Source organism: Hylaeus volcanicus, unplaced genomic scaffold, assembly GCF_026283585.1.
Source record: "Hylaeus volcanicus isolate JK05 unplaced genomic scaffold, UHH_iyHylVolc1.0_haploid 12237, whole genome shotgun sequence".
In the NCBI taxonomy this organism is placed as follows: domain Eukaryota; kingdom Metazoa; phylum Arthropoda; class Insecta; order Hymenoptera; family Colletidae; genus Hylaeus; species Hylaeus volcanicus.
The window spans coordinates 2349959-2369565 of record NW_026533172.1 but is presented as its reverse complement, the minus strand read 5'-3'; the positions used below and the strand labels follow the sequence as shown (position 1 = coordinate 2369565).

The window sequence follows — 19607 nt, the reverse complement described above, 5'->3', positions numbered from 1 at the left end:
CAAAATACCACTAACAAATTAAGCTTTTTTTTTTCAATTAAATTTTTTTTTGATTCAATTGCCTCTTGATAGAATAATTTAAACCAGTTACCAATACATTAAGAATTATCTAATTTTTTTCATTATAACTGAGAAAAAACTAATTCCGTTTTTTCTTTTTGTAATATTTTCTGACAGAGTTAAATCATTATCAGAATAACACTAAAAAATTTAATGTTTCTTCTTACGTATTTTACAGAATGTTAAAATTTTTCTCATTAAAAATATTTTCAAAAATGTCTTTTAATTTCATTGAAACAAAAAGAAATATACCAACTTTTAAATAGGGATATAGGAAATTAACGATTGAAAAATAAAGAAAAATTTACGCCTCATGTTAGTCGTTTAAAGAGTTGCATTAAGAGGATGACTATAACAAAAGCAATAATTTTTCGCTAATAACTTCAATAAGAACATAAAATAAAAGAACAGAGTAAAACACGTTAAGTTCGTAAAAAGATTAAATGTGTTTTTTTTATTTAAAGAGTTGTTCCGTTTAAAAAAAAATTAGACATTCCACGTTGAGCTTAGAATGTGGTGTAATAATCCCATTCAACTGACACAATTGGGTAACCTTTTGTCCTCTCATTGTACAATATCATTCAAATTTGACACTCAGCAAACTTAAAATCCTAAATCACAATCGTTATCTCTTCGCATTGAACGAGGAGGTGTTGGTGGACGGGAATCCATTGTAAGCCTATAATTTAAAAATTAAAATTGCTGCCATAGTATTGGTCATTAAAATGTTTTACCATGTATTGCGTAGATGAAGATGATCACGATCTGGAGGATAAATAATTTTAGGTATAACGGTTAAATCTCGGCGGATGAATAGTAATGCGCCAGCGTTTCTGTGTCCACAATAATCGGTTGCTTTTAATTAAGAAAAACATACGACAAATTGTTTAAGAAAAATATATAAAATAAATGCATATAATTAATATACCAGAGAACAGCGTTATAAGTTTTCCTCCTGCAAATCTTTCAAAACCATCCATAACGCATTCATGAGCTCTAAAAAAAAAGATAAGTCAACAAAAGTAAAAATGTCTAATTTTTTATCATGATGCATTTATCATTAACATGAAATAAAATAAACGTAAAGAGTACCGAATAATTAAATCTAAATTGTTGAAAGATAAAAATGAAGATACACGGTCAGGGCCGTACTTAAATATACGGCCACTACCGTCTTGATCTCGCGTTACATTTGGGATAACTCCGGTGATAGAATCATTATCAGTAGGATCGGACCATAAAAGGTCAGTTACTTTTTGCTCCTGGGAATACATTAATATAATTTGTTATAAATTTTTTTTTTTTTTTTCAAAGCAAACATTACAGTTTCAGTCTCTGGAACTTGAGAAACCGTTAGAGGTCTTTTTAGTTCACTTATATCTTTCAAAGTTTGTATACTTCCACCAATACCTCCATGAATGCAAAGGATACGATCTTCTATAAGGGCTCCTACAGGTAGATAGTCAAAAACCTATAAAATTAAATGTGAGTCAATTGATTTTATCACACATGGCAGTACTTTATTAAATTTTTCCCAACATGAATCCTCATAGTCTGGATCTTCACGTAAACGGCGACGGCATTCATCTTGAAACCCATAAGCACCATTGATAGATCGATCTTCATGATTTCCACGTATTAAATGAATTTGGTTTGGATAACGGCATTTTAATGCAAACAACAAACAAATAACTTCTAAACTATGTGTTCCTCGATCCACGTAATCTCCCAGAAATAAATAATCAATAGAATCAATGTCACCCACAATGTCAACATCATCAGGAACAATATGTTCATCCCTCCAATCTTCTTCAACCGGGCATTTATAACTTCCAAACAAGCGCATCAAGTCATAAAATTGTCCATGCACATCTCCATAGACTGTATATTGAAAATGAAAATCACAGATATTTTTTTCAATAAAAATATATAACCTTTAATAGGAGCCCTTAAATGAAGAACCATTGGCTCATTTCTAACTACATTTAAAGCAGCTAAACAGAGTTGCGCTACTTCATCCCACGATAAACAAAATGAAGCATGTGGATTGAATTCTTTATCTAATTTAGACGGCGTCACATTTGGCTTTGTAGTGTACAAGGAGATTATTAAGATACACGGAAAAAAAAATTAAAAACATATGTACCCGTAGCAAACGTCGAATGACGCGATCCGTTAATGATTCGTCCGTTTCCGAGATGGGTTGGACCAAGGGAGGACTTAAAATTGAACGATTGTATTGAAATAAATGGCCCCGTATGCGTTTTCCTTCATCCTCCAATCGATCAATTGAAATCTAATGAAACGCGTATCACCTTTTTTACTCAGCGACAAAACTAAAACAAGAGTTTTTATACTTTTCTAACTAAAGCAGAGAAATCCGGATTGTAAGGTGAATCAACTTTTGTTAAAACATGAGCCGAAAGTCGCACTTCACCCGATCGCTTGGTAGGGCTTAAATGAAAAGACGGTGTAGTTGTTTGTTGTGGCAAAGAATTTTGCCCGATTGGTAAACCAGTAAAAGCAGACGGGAAAACGTAAGAATCAATTGATTTAGCAACAGACTGTGGCATTGCTCTGTCATTAAGACAATAAAAAAAAGATGGTTGAGTTACAGTACAAAAAAAATTATTCATCAAATCTCACGATTTTTCTGAGGATATTCCTTTTCCAGGATTAAGCAACGCTAGTGACTCTATTACGCATTAAACAAAAAACTCAATTATATCCGCTTAATTTGTGACACACAAAAAATACAGACAAATCAACGTTTAAGTAAAGTGTTACCAGTTCCTGCTAGATTTTCTCCTACTTTAAAAAGAAAACAAGGTGTTTTATTGTCAACTTAGTCAAAAAAATACCTAAACGTTTAGACATAATATTTTTTTCCTTCTCATTAAGATAATTAGGAAACGCTACTCGAACCAAATAATTTTTTATAAAAAGTTTCAATACATTTTGCTTTCATTTACCCAAAACATTTAAAAATAGTATATCAGAACTTGGATGTGAAGGACTTCGATGATCAAACCCTCCAAATGTGTAGATCGTATCGTTGTAAGCGCAAGACGAATGGCGAAACTAAAGAAGATAAAATTTTATTTTCACTATTTCAATTAGATATTTTCATTTAACTAATTGAAACGAAAACCAACAAATACACGCACAAAAAACATCATACTCTTGGAATTGAACTTAACGATCTCCATTCACATGATTCCGTATCATATATTGAAACAGGCCGGATTTTTGTAACATCCGTGTCTCTTCCACCTATGACAATCATCTTTGGACCTAAAAATATTGCAGAATGTTGGAATCGCGACTCCGTTGGTTGACCCTTTTTAACAGGAGCCTCAACCCAATCCCAGCGACCGTCGCGGTGTTGACGAAGCCCCCATGCGTCTCTCAAGGAACGACTTTCCATCGTCCGTCCTCCAAAAACAACCTCAAATGAAAAATATATTTATTTCGTTTCAGCGAACTTTTGCAAAAGACATTGAAAAAAGAAAACATTATAAAAACATCTTACTATCATTCCTGCAGCTGGACCTTCTCGACAAACCGTTGCAGAATGATAAACCCGTGGAGATGGTTGTTTTACATTTAATGGAATCGTTACTTTATTCCATGAAAATGGAGACTTATGAACATCCATAAACCAAATATCAGATAACGTTTTTGTTCTGAAGAGGACTCCTTTTTATAGAAGAAAAGAAAAAGTCTTACCCATCGTTGCCACCCAGAACTACCAAATTAGATCTGTGCTGGCCCTCTAAAACCTTATGATACACCATTGTGTGGCCGTAACGACGACCTGGAGTCACTCCTGTAATGGGTACCGACATCCAAGACAATTTAGAATCCTTTCGTAAATCCAACAAATATAGCTACAGAATTATAGAAAGACAAAAAAATATCTATTAACTTTTTCTTTATTACTTCATCAATACCTCATCTGTAGATAAAGAACCCCCTCCAGTAGCACCACCATATACAACAAACTGCATTGAGTCGACGCAAGCAGCAGCATGTGCTGCTCGTGACGAAGGGGCGTTTTCTGCCACAATTTTAACCCAATTTTTAGTAATAAAATTAAACGAATAAGTGTCATTAGAAATTGAGTAATTTCCTGTATCTGCAAATAGGAATAATTAGAAGATAAGCTCTATTTACTCTGTTCATAATAAACCCAAAACACTTATGTAGTGAAACTTACCACCAACGGCACCACCAAAAAGTATCATGGTGTTATTCCCCATATAAGTCGTTGTATGACCGAACCTTCCCGAAGGCACATCTCCAAGATGCAAATCTAGCTTACCTACTTCTTGGTGGGAATCATGAGAAAATTTACCATTGTTAGCCATTTTGCTGTATTTTCTTAATCCTTAGTAGATGAAAAATTGTCTATCTTAACCTGTCAACCAAATTTATTACAATTTTTTTTTTTTAATTTACTAATTTTCTTAAAAAAATATCTATTTTTATTTTTAGAAAATAAGATAATGTTAAAACGTATTTTGTATACCTATATTAATAGTTAATACTACTTATTTGTTTTGTTTAAATAATTCAAAATAAAAATGTTGTTAGTAGACGCTTTTACAAAATTTTGATCAGAAAAGTAAATGATTTTGTAGTTAAAATATTTTGTTTAGAAAAAAATTATAAAATGCAAAAAAAGGTTGGTGAAACTATAAATTAGATTTGACATAATAACCACCTTAGTAAAAATACGAATCAATGAGATAGCATTAATGGATCAGAAAAACTCTTAAACATCTACCTGCTATGTTTTCTTAAAAAAAATATTTACAAAGAGAAAACAACGCACTCTAACTGAAACTCCATGAAATGCATTTTCACAGGTACGTAACGTACATGAGACTATTTACGTTCCAGCTTTCCAGACAACAAGCAAAAAAAGTATCAAATTTTCAATCTTAATAAACCCATAAGAGTTTTTACTCCTGAAGTTATCATTCGTACAGGTACAGATATAAAATGGGACAGACACGTAAAAAATTTCAAATTTCTCAACTACACAGCCATCTTGATAAATTACCCGTTGTAAAAATGCATATAATTGTATAAACCTTCGCATAGAATCTTATTTTTTCAAAAAATATTAGGGGTTTTTTTAGTTCAATATGTTCATTCGCTTCATTATTGATCTAGTAGAGACAGAAACTTCACTGTTTTTAATGTGAGGAACACAACGTCTGGAAACATTGTCGAAAATCATTCTAAAGTTTCCATTTTGTCTCTAGGATGTTACCTTTCTTTACATTCTTTTTTGAAATATTTTATAGGCTTTTCAGTCTTTTAGTTATGTTTGTAATAACGCGACCCCGACTTGCGTTCAATTAATCTACAAATACCGACCCTTATTTGTATTGACGTTGTCACACTCAAAATGCGCCCAACTTTTTTTTATACAAAAAGAATCAAGTTAGTTATCTTTTGGATCATATAAAACTCATAAGTATACGAGATTGTAGAACAATAATATAGCAAAAAGTAAAATGGTTGTTTATCCTTAAAGAGTTATAACATTATTTCGTGTAACTATTTAATGACTTTATGGAAATATAATTTATTTTTTACTGTAATTACTCTCGTTACAAATTCAAAGTCCTCGTTTCATATGCGGCATCCCATATTTTTCACTTATCTACAGGCTACCGTGTTTCGGGAAAAGTGTAAAGCTTTATTTGGCTGCGTATTCTACGTTAAATGTAAAATACGTTCGAGATCCGGATTATCCATTTTATCGTGTGTATCATACCGAAAACCAAAACACGGCTATGAATTCTTCAATTGATTTATCAAAAAAGGTCGCCTCATTTTGGCATTCTGTCCCTCTTCTTAAGAGTGCGTTGAAAGAACTTTTTCAATCGACTAAAATTGCAGGAAATGTATTGCTTTGCTTGTCTCCTCTTTCTATAGAAAACACTACACACAACAGTCTACAAAGAAAACCATCTACTGAGTCGACCCTTAAATTTCTAACTAATGATAACTATGAAGAAAATGCATTTAATATGGTTGTAGAAATACCGAAAAACTCAAAACGTAAATACGAAATGAGTAAGACGTTACCTTATAATCCTTTAGTTCAAGACCGTTTTATGGATGGAACTCTGCGGTACTTCAGAAATGGACCAATTCCTTGGAACTATGGATTTTTACCTCAAACATGGGTATCCCCATGTCTGAAAATTAAAAATTTTTTCGGTAGGCTATATTTTTTTTACTTCATTAAAAAGATTCTTACTGCTAGAACATTCAATTAACTACATGATGAACGTTCTTCTAAATAGTATAAACATATTACGGTGTCATAAATAAATTATTACATTTAGCATTTTTTTTCAATAAAAATAAATGTCTTGCAATTTTATCGTGATCCTCAATTTCTTATAATACTTATAAAAATTATTATTTTTTTTTTTTATTTTCAAATTTTTTTCATTATAGAAAATTTAATATGTAGGTGATAATGATCCACTAGATGTTCTTGAGCTAGGTTCGACCCCTTTGTCTAGAGGAGCCATAGTTCCAATTCACATCCTGGGCGCATTAGCTTTGATTGACGAAAATTGCCTGGATATAAAAATTATTGCATTAAGAGAAAACAAATTTAAGTCATTGTGTAAAAAGCAGCACGATGATCTTATGAAGCAGCATTTAAACAAGTTAAGATTTTGGTTTCAAACTTACAAGCTTTACGACTTTAAGCCTCTCAATACTTTTCTTTACGAAGGAAGGTGCCTTAGCAAACAATATGTTTTTACGATTATACAAAAATCATTTGAACAATGGCAAAATCTGCATAAATTGTTTGATAGCGAAAATTCTGCATTATGTTAATCAAAACAAATACTCAAGTTTGTCAAGGAGTAATGTATGTTATTTCCTTGATCGTCAAAAAATGTCATTTCCATTATTAACACATACAGCAGTAGTAGGCGAAAAAAAAAATTCATAAATAACACTGTTTTTACTTTAGTAACATTTCGCTTTCTCCTACTCATAGACAAGTGGAAAGAAAAAGATTACTCATTTTTACGGAGAAACAGTATACGTTTTACAGTTGTAATAAAAATTATCTATAGGAAAGGCGAAATTCATTTCAATATAAAATCCTTTATTTATTATGCTTGCTTTTAATTTTTCGACAGATTAACTGTCTTTCATAACTATTTGTTTGTAAGTTATTCGAGTCTTACACTAAGTTACCTTAAAAGCTAAGACACGAATTTTCAATTTTAATCTTTTTAAAAAAAAACAAAAATTAAGTTTGTTAATGATATTATGAATTTCATGTGTTTTCTTATATTAGTTGTTCTGACAGAATCAGTTAGAATGCAGAATGAGACGACATTAAAAAACAATAAAAAATTGTTGAAAAATCAGAACGGTATCTCATATGCAACAAAAACAAATAAATTGCCTTTTTTAGTATTACTTCCACATCCAAGCATTGTATTTTTAAGTCGGGAAAGTAAAAAATTAAATCGAAACGCGAGGCGACTACATGACAGCAAGGAAAAACTGTTGCTTCAATTACCTTTTGTAACCATTATAGACATGATCTCTCCTTTATGGAAAAAAAATGAAATTTCCTTAACACCTAATATTTTATCTAAACAAAGTCATTTAAAATTGAAACAAAATAATGCAAGTTTTACCCCAGTCATGTTAGAGTCACCTAACACATTTAAAAATGATCTCATAGGTAAGGCCTCATGTCAATTTCTCGTAACATGTGATGTAGTCTTAAACGCATTGCAGTATAATTTCAAAAATTAACTAAAATCCTCAGGCCGCTTATTAAAATAAGTATTATTAAAAATTCTAGTGGTTGTCATAGTAGCGATTGTGGTTGTACTGTAGAGCTCATAGCATTACTATAAGCAACAATAGTAGTAGTGGTAGTAAAATAAGCTAAGTATTAGTTCCATTGCATACGCGTAATCGAGAACATAGGCTGTTGAAGGGATAACCGAAGAATTATTTTCACAATAGTAATATCAAGTGAGTGTGTTTGGTTTATATTTACGCTGATTAGTAATCGTTTGTTGTTTTAATAGCACATGACATAGACCTAATGATACTAGTTCCTATACATTTCAAAAAATGAATCCTCATTTAAACTGTGTAAATAACTCAGTATTCCTATCTCAAAAAAAAGAAACAACATTCTTTTCTTATTATAATAGACTTTTATGTTATATAAATGTTTTATTCAAATATTTAGTGTTCAGTAACAAATATTTCTTCACTATGCTATCACTACTTACACTCCTTTTAATTAATTCTGGGTTACTTTTTATCAACGCTGAACTACCAATAGTGCAGAATATTTATAACATATTAGTTTTCATTGATCAAATTAGAAAGTTAAAAAATTTTGAGTTAATTTTTGTTGCTATGTTTTGCAGAAACAAACAACCTTGTTAATCTAAATTACAAAGTACCTAACCCCGCTAGAGCACTCAACACACACAATTTACTAAGAGTTCATCAAAGTTTCAAAAATAAAGGTACTCAGGTGTTTCTAGTGTAATATTGATCAAAATATATGTGTTGAATAACATGGGCAGAAACAAATACTGTAAAAGGTTCATTTTCAGAAGCCTTCAAGGAGGTAACCGAATTCACTGAACTAGTAGACGTATTTGCTTTGGATAATAATGAGTACTTTTCGATTAATTTACCAATAAGCTACACAGGACTAAACAAATCAAAAAAACATTCCGTAAATCCTGTTTTGTTAAAAGAAAAAACTGTTACACCATCATTATCCACCTTTTCCATTACCTCTTTCGCGAAGATTTTTAGTCGTTTAGCTCATAAAGTCGCTACTATTGTTTTTTAACAAGTGCTACAACACGATCGCACTTGATTCATTTATTTGTTTATAGTGCTATAAAGTATATGTATATCGCATTACAATGATTAGTGTTATAGTTTTCATAAACAGATTATGATTGATTAAAAAAGAAAATTTGTATTAAAGAAGCATTTTTCGCGGTCGATAGCGTTCCTTTAATTTTATTTTGTTTTTGAAATTTATAAACATTTTTTTTACCCAAGATAAACGTAAGATATTTTTTTTTCAAAAAAAATATAAATATTGGCAGTGTGTTAAAGAAATTATTAATATAGAATTCATCAACCAAATGAAATACTATTTTTGTAAATTAAAAAAAAACAAAAAAAATGAAAATCTTGCTTTTATATTTTCGTGAAAATTCCAATAGTTGACTTTCAACGTTGAATGTTTTTGTTATTTAAATTAAAGAGTATTTACACATGTTCTGCTGAAGGGAGATATAAATTTTCTTTAATGTGATTTCAAGTTGCATAGTTTCGTCTTAAAGAAGGATGAACTATAAAAAAATTTTTACTGGCTTATTTCTAACTTGTTTCAGTGTCAACTGCGAAGAACTTGAATTACGGAATTTAATAAAACTATCGGTTCAAAAAGAGTTGCTTCCTAGTAAAGTGTTTTTTAAGTGTTAATGCGGTGCATCTAGTGTTGTGTTAACACGCTGTCTGTCTGTTTGTAGTAAAGAAAATTTTAAATTTAGATGATAATCAAGAACTTGATGACAAACTGTACATCGAAATTCCAATATCAGGAAGTTTCATAAAAAAAAATGATATATCTCCTTCTTTAATTGATAATGTGGAACATCATCCTCAACATGGTTTGTACACATTTCAGAATGTTAAGTTTTCTGTTGAACGGGAAGTCAACAGACAAGTTGAGAAAGGTAATTTTAGTTAAAGAAATATTCATAATATTTACTTTTTATAGTTCTGCAAGCGTTGCTCATAGAGACTGGAGGTAATTCTGCACGTTTCATAATGTGGACCATTTTCTTCCGTTAAATTTTCATTAATAAAAATATAAAACCATTTTTTTCTTAAAAATCAATAATTGACATTGTTTCACGACTGTTAGGCCTTTTATTTCCTCCAGATTAATTTTTTTAAATTTATTACCATGAAATTATTCAATTTGATGCAGTTAAGCTTTTATTTTTCTCGACTGCACTAATAAACTATTTAACATGTAGACATCGACGAGAAGAATTTATGGCAACCCTGCAAGGTATCCGGACAAAAGAGGAAAAATAGCGAGACTTTCAAGTATTCTAGGTAATTTGGAATTTTTATATCTTAAATTCCGTAATAATTCCAAGCGTTCAAACGTTGCTAGTAAAAAAAATCTGTTAAAATATTTTCAATTTTCTTTCTCTTTTAATTAGTGTTCTCTCGTTGATGCATTTTATACAATTAAATGAAATTTTTCGCAATCATATTTCTACTTACAAATAAAGAAACGTTTTGAAGCGAATTAAAGAAAACGCTCTTTCGAGAATTATTTGTTTGAAAACGTTAATAATGAATTTTTTCTACTAAATATATTGTAGTGTGTTATTTTTGTTTATAAATTGTGAAGAAAATTTTATTCTATTGTATAACTTTTACTAGAAAACTTTAACATAGCCCTTTCCAATAAGGTTTAAAATATAAAGACCTCAACGCAATTAACTTTAACCAGATTTAACGATGACTCTCAATGAAACCAAAAAAAAAAATGATATATTACATTCAAACACGCCTTCATTACTCTTATCTTCGTTGAGCGTGAATGGTGACAAAGTGAACCTCCAAAATTACAACAAAATCCCTTCCTTTCATTTACTTCACTCGCCTTATATGTCTGCGAAATTTGATTCAGAACGACCAGTGTTTGATGACGCTAAACGTAAGTTTTTTTTATTTTACACGCCTTCGTACTGTAACTCTATCTCTTTCTCTCGATCTTTCTCTTTGTCTCGGTCTCTCTCTTTCTCTCAGTCTTTCTCTTTGTCTCGGTCTCTCTCTTTCTGTCAGTCTTTCTCTTTCTCTCGGTCTTTCTCTTTCTCTCGGTCTCAATGTTATTTTAGTCTACCTCGCGCTAACTCAATCTTTGTTCTGGTTAATTTCTCTCAATTTGTCCTTCTGCAAATTTTTTTTTGCGTCCCGACACTGATCCTCGTCAACTCACCACTTATACCATATATAAAAAAGTTACGCAGTGAATGAACAATCGATCAATAAGACAAGTGTAAAGATGCGTGATTGTTTTTTCAAACATGCTTGTTTCAGCTGAAGGGGTGAACCAAAACCAGAAGTCAGCGGCATCAAAGCATGAGATTCGAACAATGGTTTGCAAAGGCAGATTGGCTCATGATCGTCAAGTTAAGGGGTACTACGTAAGTGAATGGAATGTGTATCCGTCTTAAGCGCAATCAAATTTGAAAATAAAAAGTTGTTTATTATTGTATTAGATAAAGGACAAGAAAGATCAGGATGTCGTTCTTTATGTTAACGTATTGCATTATTTTTTTCGGGTTTCCTTTTTAAATTGAAATGAAAAATAATGTGTTTAGGTGCCTAAACAAAAAGACAATGCGATAGGAAATGCCTTGGCCTTTAATAAAAAACGATTTCTACAAAAAAAAAAATTAGCTCAAAAAAAAAAAATTTGGGGTATATGACACTTAAAATTAATTTTTAGATCACAAAAAAAAACTCTTTTTTTTAGGTAATCCAGTCAATCGAAACTTCTTTTCTAGTAATGTGCGAAAGCGTTACTACAATGTTACACATCCACAAGAAATTGTCTGTGGCGGCTGCTTTCTATTTCTTCAAGCATGTAAAAAAAATTTAATAAGGATCTGCTACCATTGGAAAAATTTAAATTTTTTGTATGGACTAAACTTGTCAACGTTCAAAATATCTTATTTCATGAACCGTTACTGCCGTATACCTTGCCTTACATTAAACGAACTGTTTCAAAAAAAACAAATTAGTAACAGAAGTTCGTGAATACAGGACAAGCGTGTCAGTCAAAATGCGTTTTTAGACACCTTACTAAGTAATACACAGGAATTAAGCTGCATCTGACTCGCTTAACAGTTAGATGTTTATTCATAGTCGCCTGCCTGTATATAATTGATTTTGCATTGACTAGTGAAAGCAGTCTTATAAGCAGCATTGTGGTTTTCTTTCGGTAAGACAAATTCAAAAAAGAAATTGTGTAGAACCATTTCGTTGGTTATTTCTTTTTCTTCTTTAAAGTAATTGTTTCATGGTTAACCTTCGTTGAAGAATTTGTTATTGATGTTGAATTATGCATGAACTTAAATAACAACAAATGGCTTTACAAGGAGATTGCGATAGGTTTATAATGCAATCTTTTAGACACTAATAAAATTGAACGTTTGATTTGTCGACTAAGAAATGCATTTTTTTTGTATTGTTATTTTAAAAACGATGATGAATCGTCATCTTGCTTTTTTTTTACATTTCTTTAAGAGAAGAGTCTCGGGTAAAACTTACATAAGGAGGAGTATCAAAAAAAACAATGTCGCGAAATTAGAAAAAAATTAAACGGGGTTACTTAGATAATTACAATTTTGTGAATTTTTTTTTGTTTTAAAAAGGTAGATATTTCATCGTAACGAGGTGTAATCCGCATGAGGCGTCTTCAATACATAGACTCTTTAAATAAAAGCGTCTCTTAATATTGTGTATACAGTGAAAATTTATAAGATTATAAATTTTTTTTTTTAATAATAAGGAAGAAAAGAAACAATTATTAAAAGGAAAGGAAATTGTCAAATAAAGATTTTTTATTAATTTTACAATTAACCCAGAAAACAGGAATTTGTAGACCGAGATGAGAAAAAAAAAAACCTACAAATTTTTTTTAAAATGGTACAGAACATGGTTTTTTATTTTACAGACATACTAAAACATCAAATAAGGAAATATCAAGTCAGTGTCGCGAAGAATTCGAATCACGATCCTTGGGAACAATGGCAAAATTTAAAAATGAAACGAAAAAGCATTATTTATTTTGTTAGAAATACCTTAGTACAGACTAACAAATATTTAAATCCACTGCGTAATAGGTCGTGTATCAAAAACAATTTTTTCACGGACTATACCATATGTTGTTAGAGAAGGCATGTCACTTTCCTCTAAACTAGAAATAGTTAAACTTGAGACATTTTCACAAGAAGGTTGGCAACATAGGAAGGGTTTTGTCAAGGGTTTCAAATGCCCTTTTAAAATTTTGGACCCAATATACAAATAGATTTCATAAGAAGCTACTTGATTATTCTGTTTTATAGGTTTAATTGAAAGTCTGCCTTTAAAATAAAAAAAAATGTCACCATAATTGAGAATGAAACAATGATTAACGGATGCCGCTTTTACCTACTGACACTAAATCAATGATGGACTCGGTTTGTGGTAGTGAAAGAAAGTGTGGTGCACAAGTGTCACGTTGATCCTTATCACTGGTGGTATCAGAGACAAAATCCTCATAAAGAGGTGTTAAAGAACCACTGAGTTCCAACAGAACAAATCGATTGTTCAATGCATTGCGCGTAGCCACCACAGGCAAACCCATAACTGTTGTTGTCACCAAAATACAAGAAAACTGTTACAGGTAATTTGTCAGTGAAACAACTTTTGTCGCAGACGTCTGATGTTTTGTCTGGTATTTGTAGTGCATTTGGCTTAATCTATTTGTATAGAATTGTACCAATTTTTGATAAAATACGTTAAAATAAGAAAAGAAAACTTTTATTTATATAAAAAAGAATATTTTACGTTAACAAATTTTTAACCATATTGTAGTACCATCGGAATTGAAGCGTGTACATACATACGAATGTAGCAGAAGTACATGGGTTTTTTTTATTGAACATTTTGAAGAAGTATAAAACTGAAAATTTGTATGCTAATTTTTTTTTTTTTACTATCCAGAAATACAATAGAATATATGATCTTTTCCAATAATTTTCATCAAGTTTTATTTTTGTCCATTTTTTCTCTGTTTCAAAAAAGAAATTCAAGGTTTAACTATTTTTTTAAATTAAGAAAAAAAAGTGCAAGTCGCTATGTAGTGTCAAGTGCATGAAATTTGGCACTATTCAATGTACATTCGTACATTGTTTTAGATTGCTATAACATATCGGTACTACACTTTCTGATATTTAACAGTTTTACTTTTTCTCGTTCACCTTACACTTACTGTTAGATCCATTTGATTTCTTACTTACTGTTGGAGTGGGTACATGTATATAATCAGTGTCGTCATTCTTTTACAGTTTTTTTAAATCAAACGTGAAACATATATTAAAAGGGTGTTGGTATGTATAGAAACACAGTGCTGTCACAGTGCCGAATTCGTTAAGTTCTATGTTTCATGGTAACAGAAGCTCTAAAAAACATTAAAAGCGTACACATCTGGCAAACATAGTAGGCATGTATGTCTGTTGGGGGTGCAGAAAGAGTTTTGTATATATGAATGAACATATTGAATTGATACTATGTTATTTTTCATTTTTATAATTTTTAATATTCTTTTACAAAACAGAATAACTAAAATTTCCCAGTGACTTTTAAGTTAGAGGTTGTTGCTTTTTTTAATACTTGAGTAAATATTGTATCAATATATTGTGCTTTGTCCTGGCAGGTGTTATTTTAAGTAATCCTAGTAACAATACTAAAGCAGTTTAATTTGAATATTCTTTATCAATAGATTTTAGAAAAAGAGTTATTATTTGTTTGTTTCGGAAAAAAGTTAGTGTATAAGAAATGAAAAAGAGGAATTATTGCATTGTTTAGTTAATATTAGAGTAGCGATAGTGTTATTAAAATTTTTTTTTGAAACGAAATTAAGTGTGTCAATGAGAGAAAAGAGAATAGAAAGTAGTGAAATCAATATGAATCCTTCCACCAGAATAGTCATCGATTTTTCAATTATTATTTGACCCTTTACATAAATAAGACATTCAATTTAGTGCAGTTATGCAATTTTTGGAACATCCAGGACTATCCAGATTATCTATTCTTATTAATGAGCTTGATGTCGGTGACCGCTTATTATGTGGAAAGCTTGAGCTCTTCAGTACAGGGAAATGCGAAGCGGAACAAATTGGAACCTCAAACAATTTTAAGAAACGACGAACCTACCAAGATAACTGGTGTTTTAATCGGAAAAATAACAATTTCGCTATTACTTCAGAAGGTTATTGAAATAATAAGAAAACACTGTTGCTGATGTGTTTTCGCGTTTAGGTGAAGAAGATAAAATAGATATGACGCATTTTAAAAGTGTAACATCCAGTGACGTTCACCGCGTCAAAGACTTCATTTTAGAAAAACCTAAACTCCAGTCTCCCGAAATTTGGGAAAAAGGACAAGAGCTGCTTTTTACTCTTGTCACAACTCTTAATACTTGTTTTCCTGATTACGACTTTAGGTAAAAACCGTTGTCTATTTCACTCTCTCTCTTTCTCTCTCTCTCTCTCTCTTTCTCTCTCTCTTTCTTTCTTTCTTTCTTTCTTTCTACCGTTACCGGAATTAAAAGCAAAAAGTCTCAATAGCGAATTTCCTTTTCATACAGCTTAATTTTATGAATTACTCGAAAATTTAGAAACAGATTGAAACGCGCAAAAGAGCTTCTTTTTCTACAACTGATTAGATTTCACACAGTACAAATTTTTGTTCCCTCTTGTAGTTGTGTTGGGCCGGAAGTCTTTGTTCGTATAGAAGATTTAGTCTCAGTGTACACTACTGTGAATTATCGTCTATCATTTTTTGCTGAAAGAGCTATTCCTGGATTTTTAAATGAGCTTTGGTGTACTATTCGTGTAAGTTAGTTGTATCCAGTTGAAAATACCGTTGAGTTCTTTCTTTTCTTTTTCATAAAACCTAAACTTACCTGGAATTGAAATTAAAAATGTTTGGATAGGATGTGGTAGATTTACGAAATACAATGGTGTATAGTTATAGAAATGTTCAAGGGGAGATCGAGTCAGACCCTCATTGGGACAATGGAGGTTGTCTTTTTAGTTTTGATTATTTTTTTGTGGATGCTAAACAAGGTCGTGTTTTATTTTTTTCTTGTATGACAAAACGGTGCGTTTAAAATCACGACCATTTTTCAACAAAAAAATGACTATATTGAAGAAAAGAATGGAATGTTTCGGATAACTCGAACTCATCTTCCCATGAACAAAGTATTATAACTTCGCCTTCCGATGATAGTTTAAAAAGCATAAAGTCTTTTGAGACAACATTATCGGGTAAAAAAACGTGCTAAAATTGATTTGTTGCTTTAATTTTAAAGTCTTTAAAAAAGTAATCTCTTTTTATAGATACGGATGATGTTGAGGACGAAACTTTGTACACATGTCCAATAGATGATTAACATTTTGACATAGCAACAAAACACTACCACTCATTCTCCTACTATTGTATGTGTTTTTTTTTTAATTGGTATTACCAAAGCAACTTAGCGTACTGGTACGGCAATGTGTATGTGGACATTGCCTTACTTAGTGTGTTTCCTTTTGTTCTTAACTCGAAAGTTCGAAAACGCTTTTTAATCATGTGATTTTTCATCAATTAATTAGATAGCAAGATAACTGCCTATTAGGAAGGAAAAATAATGTTAGACATATTTTAATATGTTGTGAGAAAAATGAGAAAGTCCCATTATACAAATTATCAAATTTTTTTTATTTTTCCAACTGGAATGATTGAAAAAGCAATCAGAATAAAGAACAGAATGAATTTTTTTTTGTTTAAAAAAAAGCGAAAAATTGTTATAAAGTCAGGTTATTCTGTGTTTTTTTTAACGATTTCGCGAGAAACATCAATAATGTCATCCGTTGTTATACACTTCTCATACCAATCCATAGAAGCATCTAATTGTGCTTGCGCCTCTTTCCAATCTTTGTAACAAGGCTGTTAAAAAAAAAAATTGTTTTAAAAAAATATGAGTGCTTTTAAATTAAGACATAATTACATGCGACCGTAACCATTTTCGTGCACTTTCACAGCTCTCCATGAAAAGAACTAATTTTCCAGAGGTCTCTTGTTTTATTGCATTATTTCGAGCAACACGTCGTTGATCATCTTCGGCATTATATCTAACAATTTTTATTTTTATAAATGAAAAAAAAATAGTCAAAAAAATAGCAAACGTACTGTTTCGAATATTCCTTAAGCTTTTTATAAACATTCGCTAATTTGTCCGGCGAAAGTAAACTGGGAGGGCGTGGTCTCCACAAAAATTGACATGTTTTTTCATCTTGCAATCGATAAAGAAGACGTCCGAGAAATGAATGAATGTGAAAACCAGCATTAGATGTAATACGATAAGAATCGACTCCCCCGTGTATTAAAACAGCTGAAACATAAAAATTGGTATAGGAAAAAAAAAAGGAGAAAAATTACCAGTTGTTACATAGCGACCGGAAGGGTCCCAAAAAATGTCGGTCAACTCGAAATGTGTTGCTTTTTGTACGATTTCAACATGATTTGTTTCATTTAAACATCCGAAAAGCAGTGTCCCATCAGAAGCTTGAGATGCAGCTAGAAAATATTGACCCGCAGGTGACCATTCAAAGCGATCAATACAGTGAGTTACTGGTAGTGTTGCAATATGTTCAGTATCTTGTGTGGAACCTTTTACAGGGACATTATAAAAGTTAATAGAACGGGTTGATGTGGCATCGTTAAATGTTAATACGGCAAAACGAAAGACATTTTTTGAAAGTTCCCAGCGTAAACAAATAACACGTGCATCTTCTAAATTCATTGTATCCACGGGTATAGATTTATCTTTAACTCGAAAAATTTCAATGTGAGTGGTTTCTGTTTTGGTTTTCTTGCCTTTCTTTCTCGCAATTACAGTACACAAGGCTAAAAATTCACCATGGGGATGCCAATACATTGAAACATTTTTAACAGAAAAGACATTTTTGCTAGAAATCTCTTGTCGAGATGGAATGTCGACTAAAAGTAAACGTCCAGGGGAATCTTGAACTTCTGAAATCCATATGGACAAAATATTATCGGTAGGTGACCATTGAAATTGTTCTGCGGCGCAATTTAAAACTGATCTTTCTGCATTCATTTGTCCTGATGCATCTTTTAGTAATTGCATTGTATTCGTTTCATAAATAGCTATATCTTTCTCTCTTCGCATAGCCAAATAATTCGAATCCGGAGAAAACAAAAAAAAAGAACAAAGTCCTTCTCCTTCCGTTTTTAAAGCATTCATTGGCAGTTGAGGTGTCATAAAAGAACGAAGTTTTTTACTTGACAAAACATCCCAAACAATCACAGCTTCTTCATTTTCTGGTTCGGGTGCAGTTCCATCCCATGTAATAATATATTCTTCGTTAGGGCTAAATAAAATATGTTTGACTCCAGAATGAAGAAAAGAAACCTTTTTTTTTTTAAGTCACAAGAAAAAAAAAATATTAATAAAGTTTAAAAGAAAATTATTGTTTGTATGTAAATGTTACTTTTTTTACAAATTCATTTGAACCTCGGAGCCAAATACCTTTATGATGAAAGGAAACAAGGTACGATCCCATAGGTGACCAACATAAAGCAGACCCAAGTTGCTACATGCAATAGACTATTAAAAAAAAGCAGTAGCGTTTAAAGAAAATATCCTTACTTCTTCTTGAGTATAAGCGTTTTTCGGACACCTATCTGCGGTATCAAACCACATAATCTTAGAAACACTCCCACATCGGTAAGCATATTGTTCTCGAGCTAAACTATCAGAAATCCAATCACGAAGGTCGCTCTACACGGCATGGTGAAATAACCAATTTGCTAAATAAAACATACACCCCACTCTAGAAAATCCAATGTTTTCATTAAGTTGTGTATCTTGTGTTTCATCCACAATGGAATGATATTCATCCAATAAACACACACAGAATGGATGCTTAGAATCGAGCCCTGTATTTTTTAAACAGGAAACTGCCTTTTTAGCAAGGAAAGCTGATTTAAAAGTGACGAAACAGATACTACCACAAAATCATTTGTTTTCTAACATTTGCAGAAGTAGACTAAAAAAAATACTTTTGTGTGACTAGAACGCCATCCTTCATAACTTGAGGAATAAAAAGTTGTAAAGGATATGTATGTTTTCCGGATTTTTCCTTGTCTTCCATAAGATTCAAAACACCTTTTTGTTGCATTTCGGTAACAATTCTTTTACATAATGCATTTTCCAACTTTTCAAATTTATCTTGATTGACTGAAGGTATTCCGGTTACTAAAGAACAAATAGCGTTTTTGAAAAAAAAGTTGAAAAAGTGAGGAACTATGAACGTACGAACGACTATATTGGGGAAACTTGAATTTAAAAGGATTTCTGGCTCGATTTCTGCTCGTTTTTTATTTTCGAGATCTTTGCGAGATTGAGCATCCATCGTAGCGTCCGATGAAACCGAAATATAATCAAGAAGTTCAATATCATTGTCTAGATGTAAAATATTGAGGAAAATCAAAATCTAGCAACGAGATACGTTTACACACACACACACACACACACACACACACACACACAGAAACACGGAAGCCAAAAAAAAATAATTAAATAAAAAGTAGCTAAAAAAAAAATAATTAAATAAAAAGTAGCTAAAAAAAAA

The 19607-nt window shown here is 31.4% G+C and overlaps 5 protein-coding genes and 2 long non-coding RNA genes across 17 annotated transcripts in view; 4 read left to right on the top strand and 3 right to left on the bottom strand.

Annotated features, from left to right (window-relative positions):
* Positions 1-261: 261 nt before the first annotated feature.
* Positions 262-5029, bottom strand: LOC128884326 (uncharacterized). 5 transcript variants are annotated; one of them, XM_054137642.1, is made up of 20 exons: positions 4898-5020; positions 4787-4852; positions 4280-4480; positions 4014-4198; positions 3790-3950; positions 3593-3746; positions 3242-3508; positions 3033-3141; positions 2922-2975; positions 2848-2871; positions 2707-2755; positions 2418-2637; positions 2207-2356; positions 1995-2145; positions 1580-1941; positions 1385-1531; positions 1153-1322; positions 989-1056; positions 795-915; positions 262-739 (listed from the first exon to the last, which is right to left on the bottom strand). In XM_054137642.1, exons 3-20 carry the CDS (start codon positions 4428-4430, stop codon positions 664-666), a joined length of 2619 nt encoding a protein of 872 aa, XP_053993617.1. In that variant the 5' UTR covers positions 4431-4480; positions 4787-4852; positions 4898-5020; the 3' UTR covers positions 262-663. The 5 variants fall into 5 exon arrangements, 4 of the variants coding, with proteins under 4 accessions (XP_053993617.1, XP_053993616.1, XP_053993618.1 ...); XR_008459355.1 differs by lacking the exon at positions 4898-5020 and having other exon boundaries at positions 795-893; positions 4787-4849; XM_054137641.1 differs by lacking the exon at positions 4787-4852 and having other exon boundaries at positions 4945-5029.
* Positions 5030-5138: 109 nt separating this feature from the next.
* On the top strand, positions 5139-9231 carry LOC128884328 (inorganic pyrophosphatase 2, mitochondrial-like). Of its 4 annotated transcripts, XR_008459356.1 has the most exons (7): positions 5664-5937; positions 6013-6300; positions 6560-7804; positions 7861-7908; positions 7963-8103; positions 8511-8612; positions 8673-9231. XR_008459356.1 is itself a non-coding variant. In XM_054137647.1 (6 exons), the coding sequence occupies exons 1-4, from the start codon at positions 5480-5482 to the stop codon at positions 6934-6936; spliced, it is 894 nt and encodes a 297-aa protein (XP_053993622.1). In that variant the 5' UTR covers positions 5139-5479; the 3' UTR covers positions 6937-7804; positions 7861-8103; positions 8511-8612. The 4 variants fall into 4 exon arrangements, 3 of the variants coding, with proteins under 3 accessions (XP_053993622.1, XP_053993620.1, XP_053993623.1); XM_054137647.1 differs by lacking the exon at positions 8673-9231 and adding an exon at positions 5139-5514 and having other exon boundaries at positions 5744-5937; positions 7861-8103; XM_054137645.1 differs by lacking the exons at positions 7861-7908; positions 7963-8103; positions 8673-9231 and adding an exon at positions 5139-5514 and having other exon boundaries at positions 5744-5937.
* Positions 9232-10650: 1419 nt separating this feature from the next.
* LOC128883758 (uncharacterized) lies at positions 10651-12300 on the top strand. Its single transcript, XM_054136446.1, has 6 exons — positions 10651-10849; positions 11233-11339; positions 11415-11456; positions 11517-11616; positions 11672-11947; positions 11993-12300. Exons 1-6 carry the CDS (start codon positions 10651-10653, stop codon positions 12031-12033), a joined length of 765 nt encoding a protein of 254 aa, XP_053992421.1. The 3' UTR covers positions 12034-12300.
* LOC128883759 (uncharacterized) lies at positions 11776-13488 on the bottom strand. 2 transcript variants are annotated; one of them, XR_008459096.1, is made up of 5 exons: positions 13351-13488; positions 13002-13283; positions 12881-12937; positions 12002-12825; positions 11776-11916 (listed from the first exon to the last, which is right to left on the bottom strand). It is a non-coding gene; the product is annotated as an uncharacterized LOC128883759 (long non-coding RNA). The 2 variants fall into 2 exon arrangements; XR_008459095.1 differs by lacking the exon at positions 11776-11916 and having other exon boundaries at positions 12658-12825; positions 12877-12937.
* Positions 13020-13779, top strand: LOC128883760 (uncharacterized). Its single transcript, XR_008459097.1, has 3 exons — positions 13020-13154; positions 13266-13585; positions 13647-13779. It is a non-coding gene; the product is annotated as an uncharacterized LOC128883760 (long non-coding RNA).
* A 497-nt stretch (positions 13780-14276) lies between these two features.
* On the top strand, positions 14277-16539 carry LOC128883681 (repressor of RNA polymerase III transcription-like). 2 transcript variants are annotated; one of them, XR_008459080.1, is made up of 6 exons: positions 14277-15172; positions 15223-15406; positions 15665-15797; positions 15899-16065; positions 16122-16232; positions 16305-16539. XR_008459080.1 is itself a non-coding variant. In XM_054136301.1 (6 exons), the coding sequence occupies exons 1-6, from the start codon at positions 14953-14955 to the stop codon at positions 16355-16357; spliced, it is 873 nt and encodes a 290-aa protein (XP_053992276.1). In that variant the 5' UTR covers positions 14279-14952; the 3' UTR covers positions 16358-16539. The 2 variants fall into 2 exon arrangements, 1 of the variants encoding a protein (XP_053992276.1); XM_054136301.1 differs by having other exon boundaries at positions 14279-15172; positions 16117-16232.
* Positions 16540-16663: 124 nt separating this feature from the next.
* LOC128883680 (uncharacterized) overlaps positions 16664-19607 on the bottom strand; it is a 3269-nt gene continuing 325 nt past the window's right edge. The window contains exons 2-10 of one of the 2 annotated variants that reach the window (XM_054136300.1): positions 19292-19438; positions 19036-19231; positions 18806-18980; positions 18623-18754; positions 18465-18566; positions 17389-18385; positions 17140-17341; positions 16958-17081; positions 16664-16896 (exon numbers count right to left, since the gene is read on the bottom strand). In XM_054136300.1, the coding sequence (XP_053992275.1) occupies positions 16768-16896; positions 16958-17081; positions 17140-17341; positions 17389-18385; positions 18465-18566; positions 18623-18754; positions 18806-18980; positions 19036-19231; positions 19292-19438 (2204 nt within the window). In that variant the 3' untranslated portion in view covers positions 16664-16767. Of the gene's footprint in view, positions 16897-16957; positions 17082-17139; positions 17342-17388; positions 18386-18464; positions 18567-18622; positions 18755-18805; positions 18981-19035; positions 19439-19607 lie in introns of both variants that reach the window. The other variant, XM_054136299.1, reaches the window with a different exon arrangement.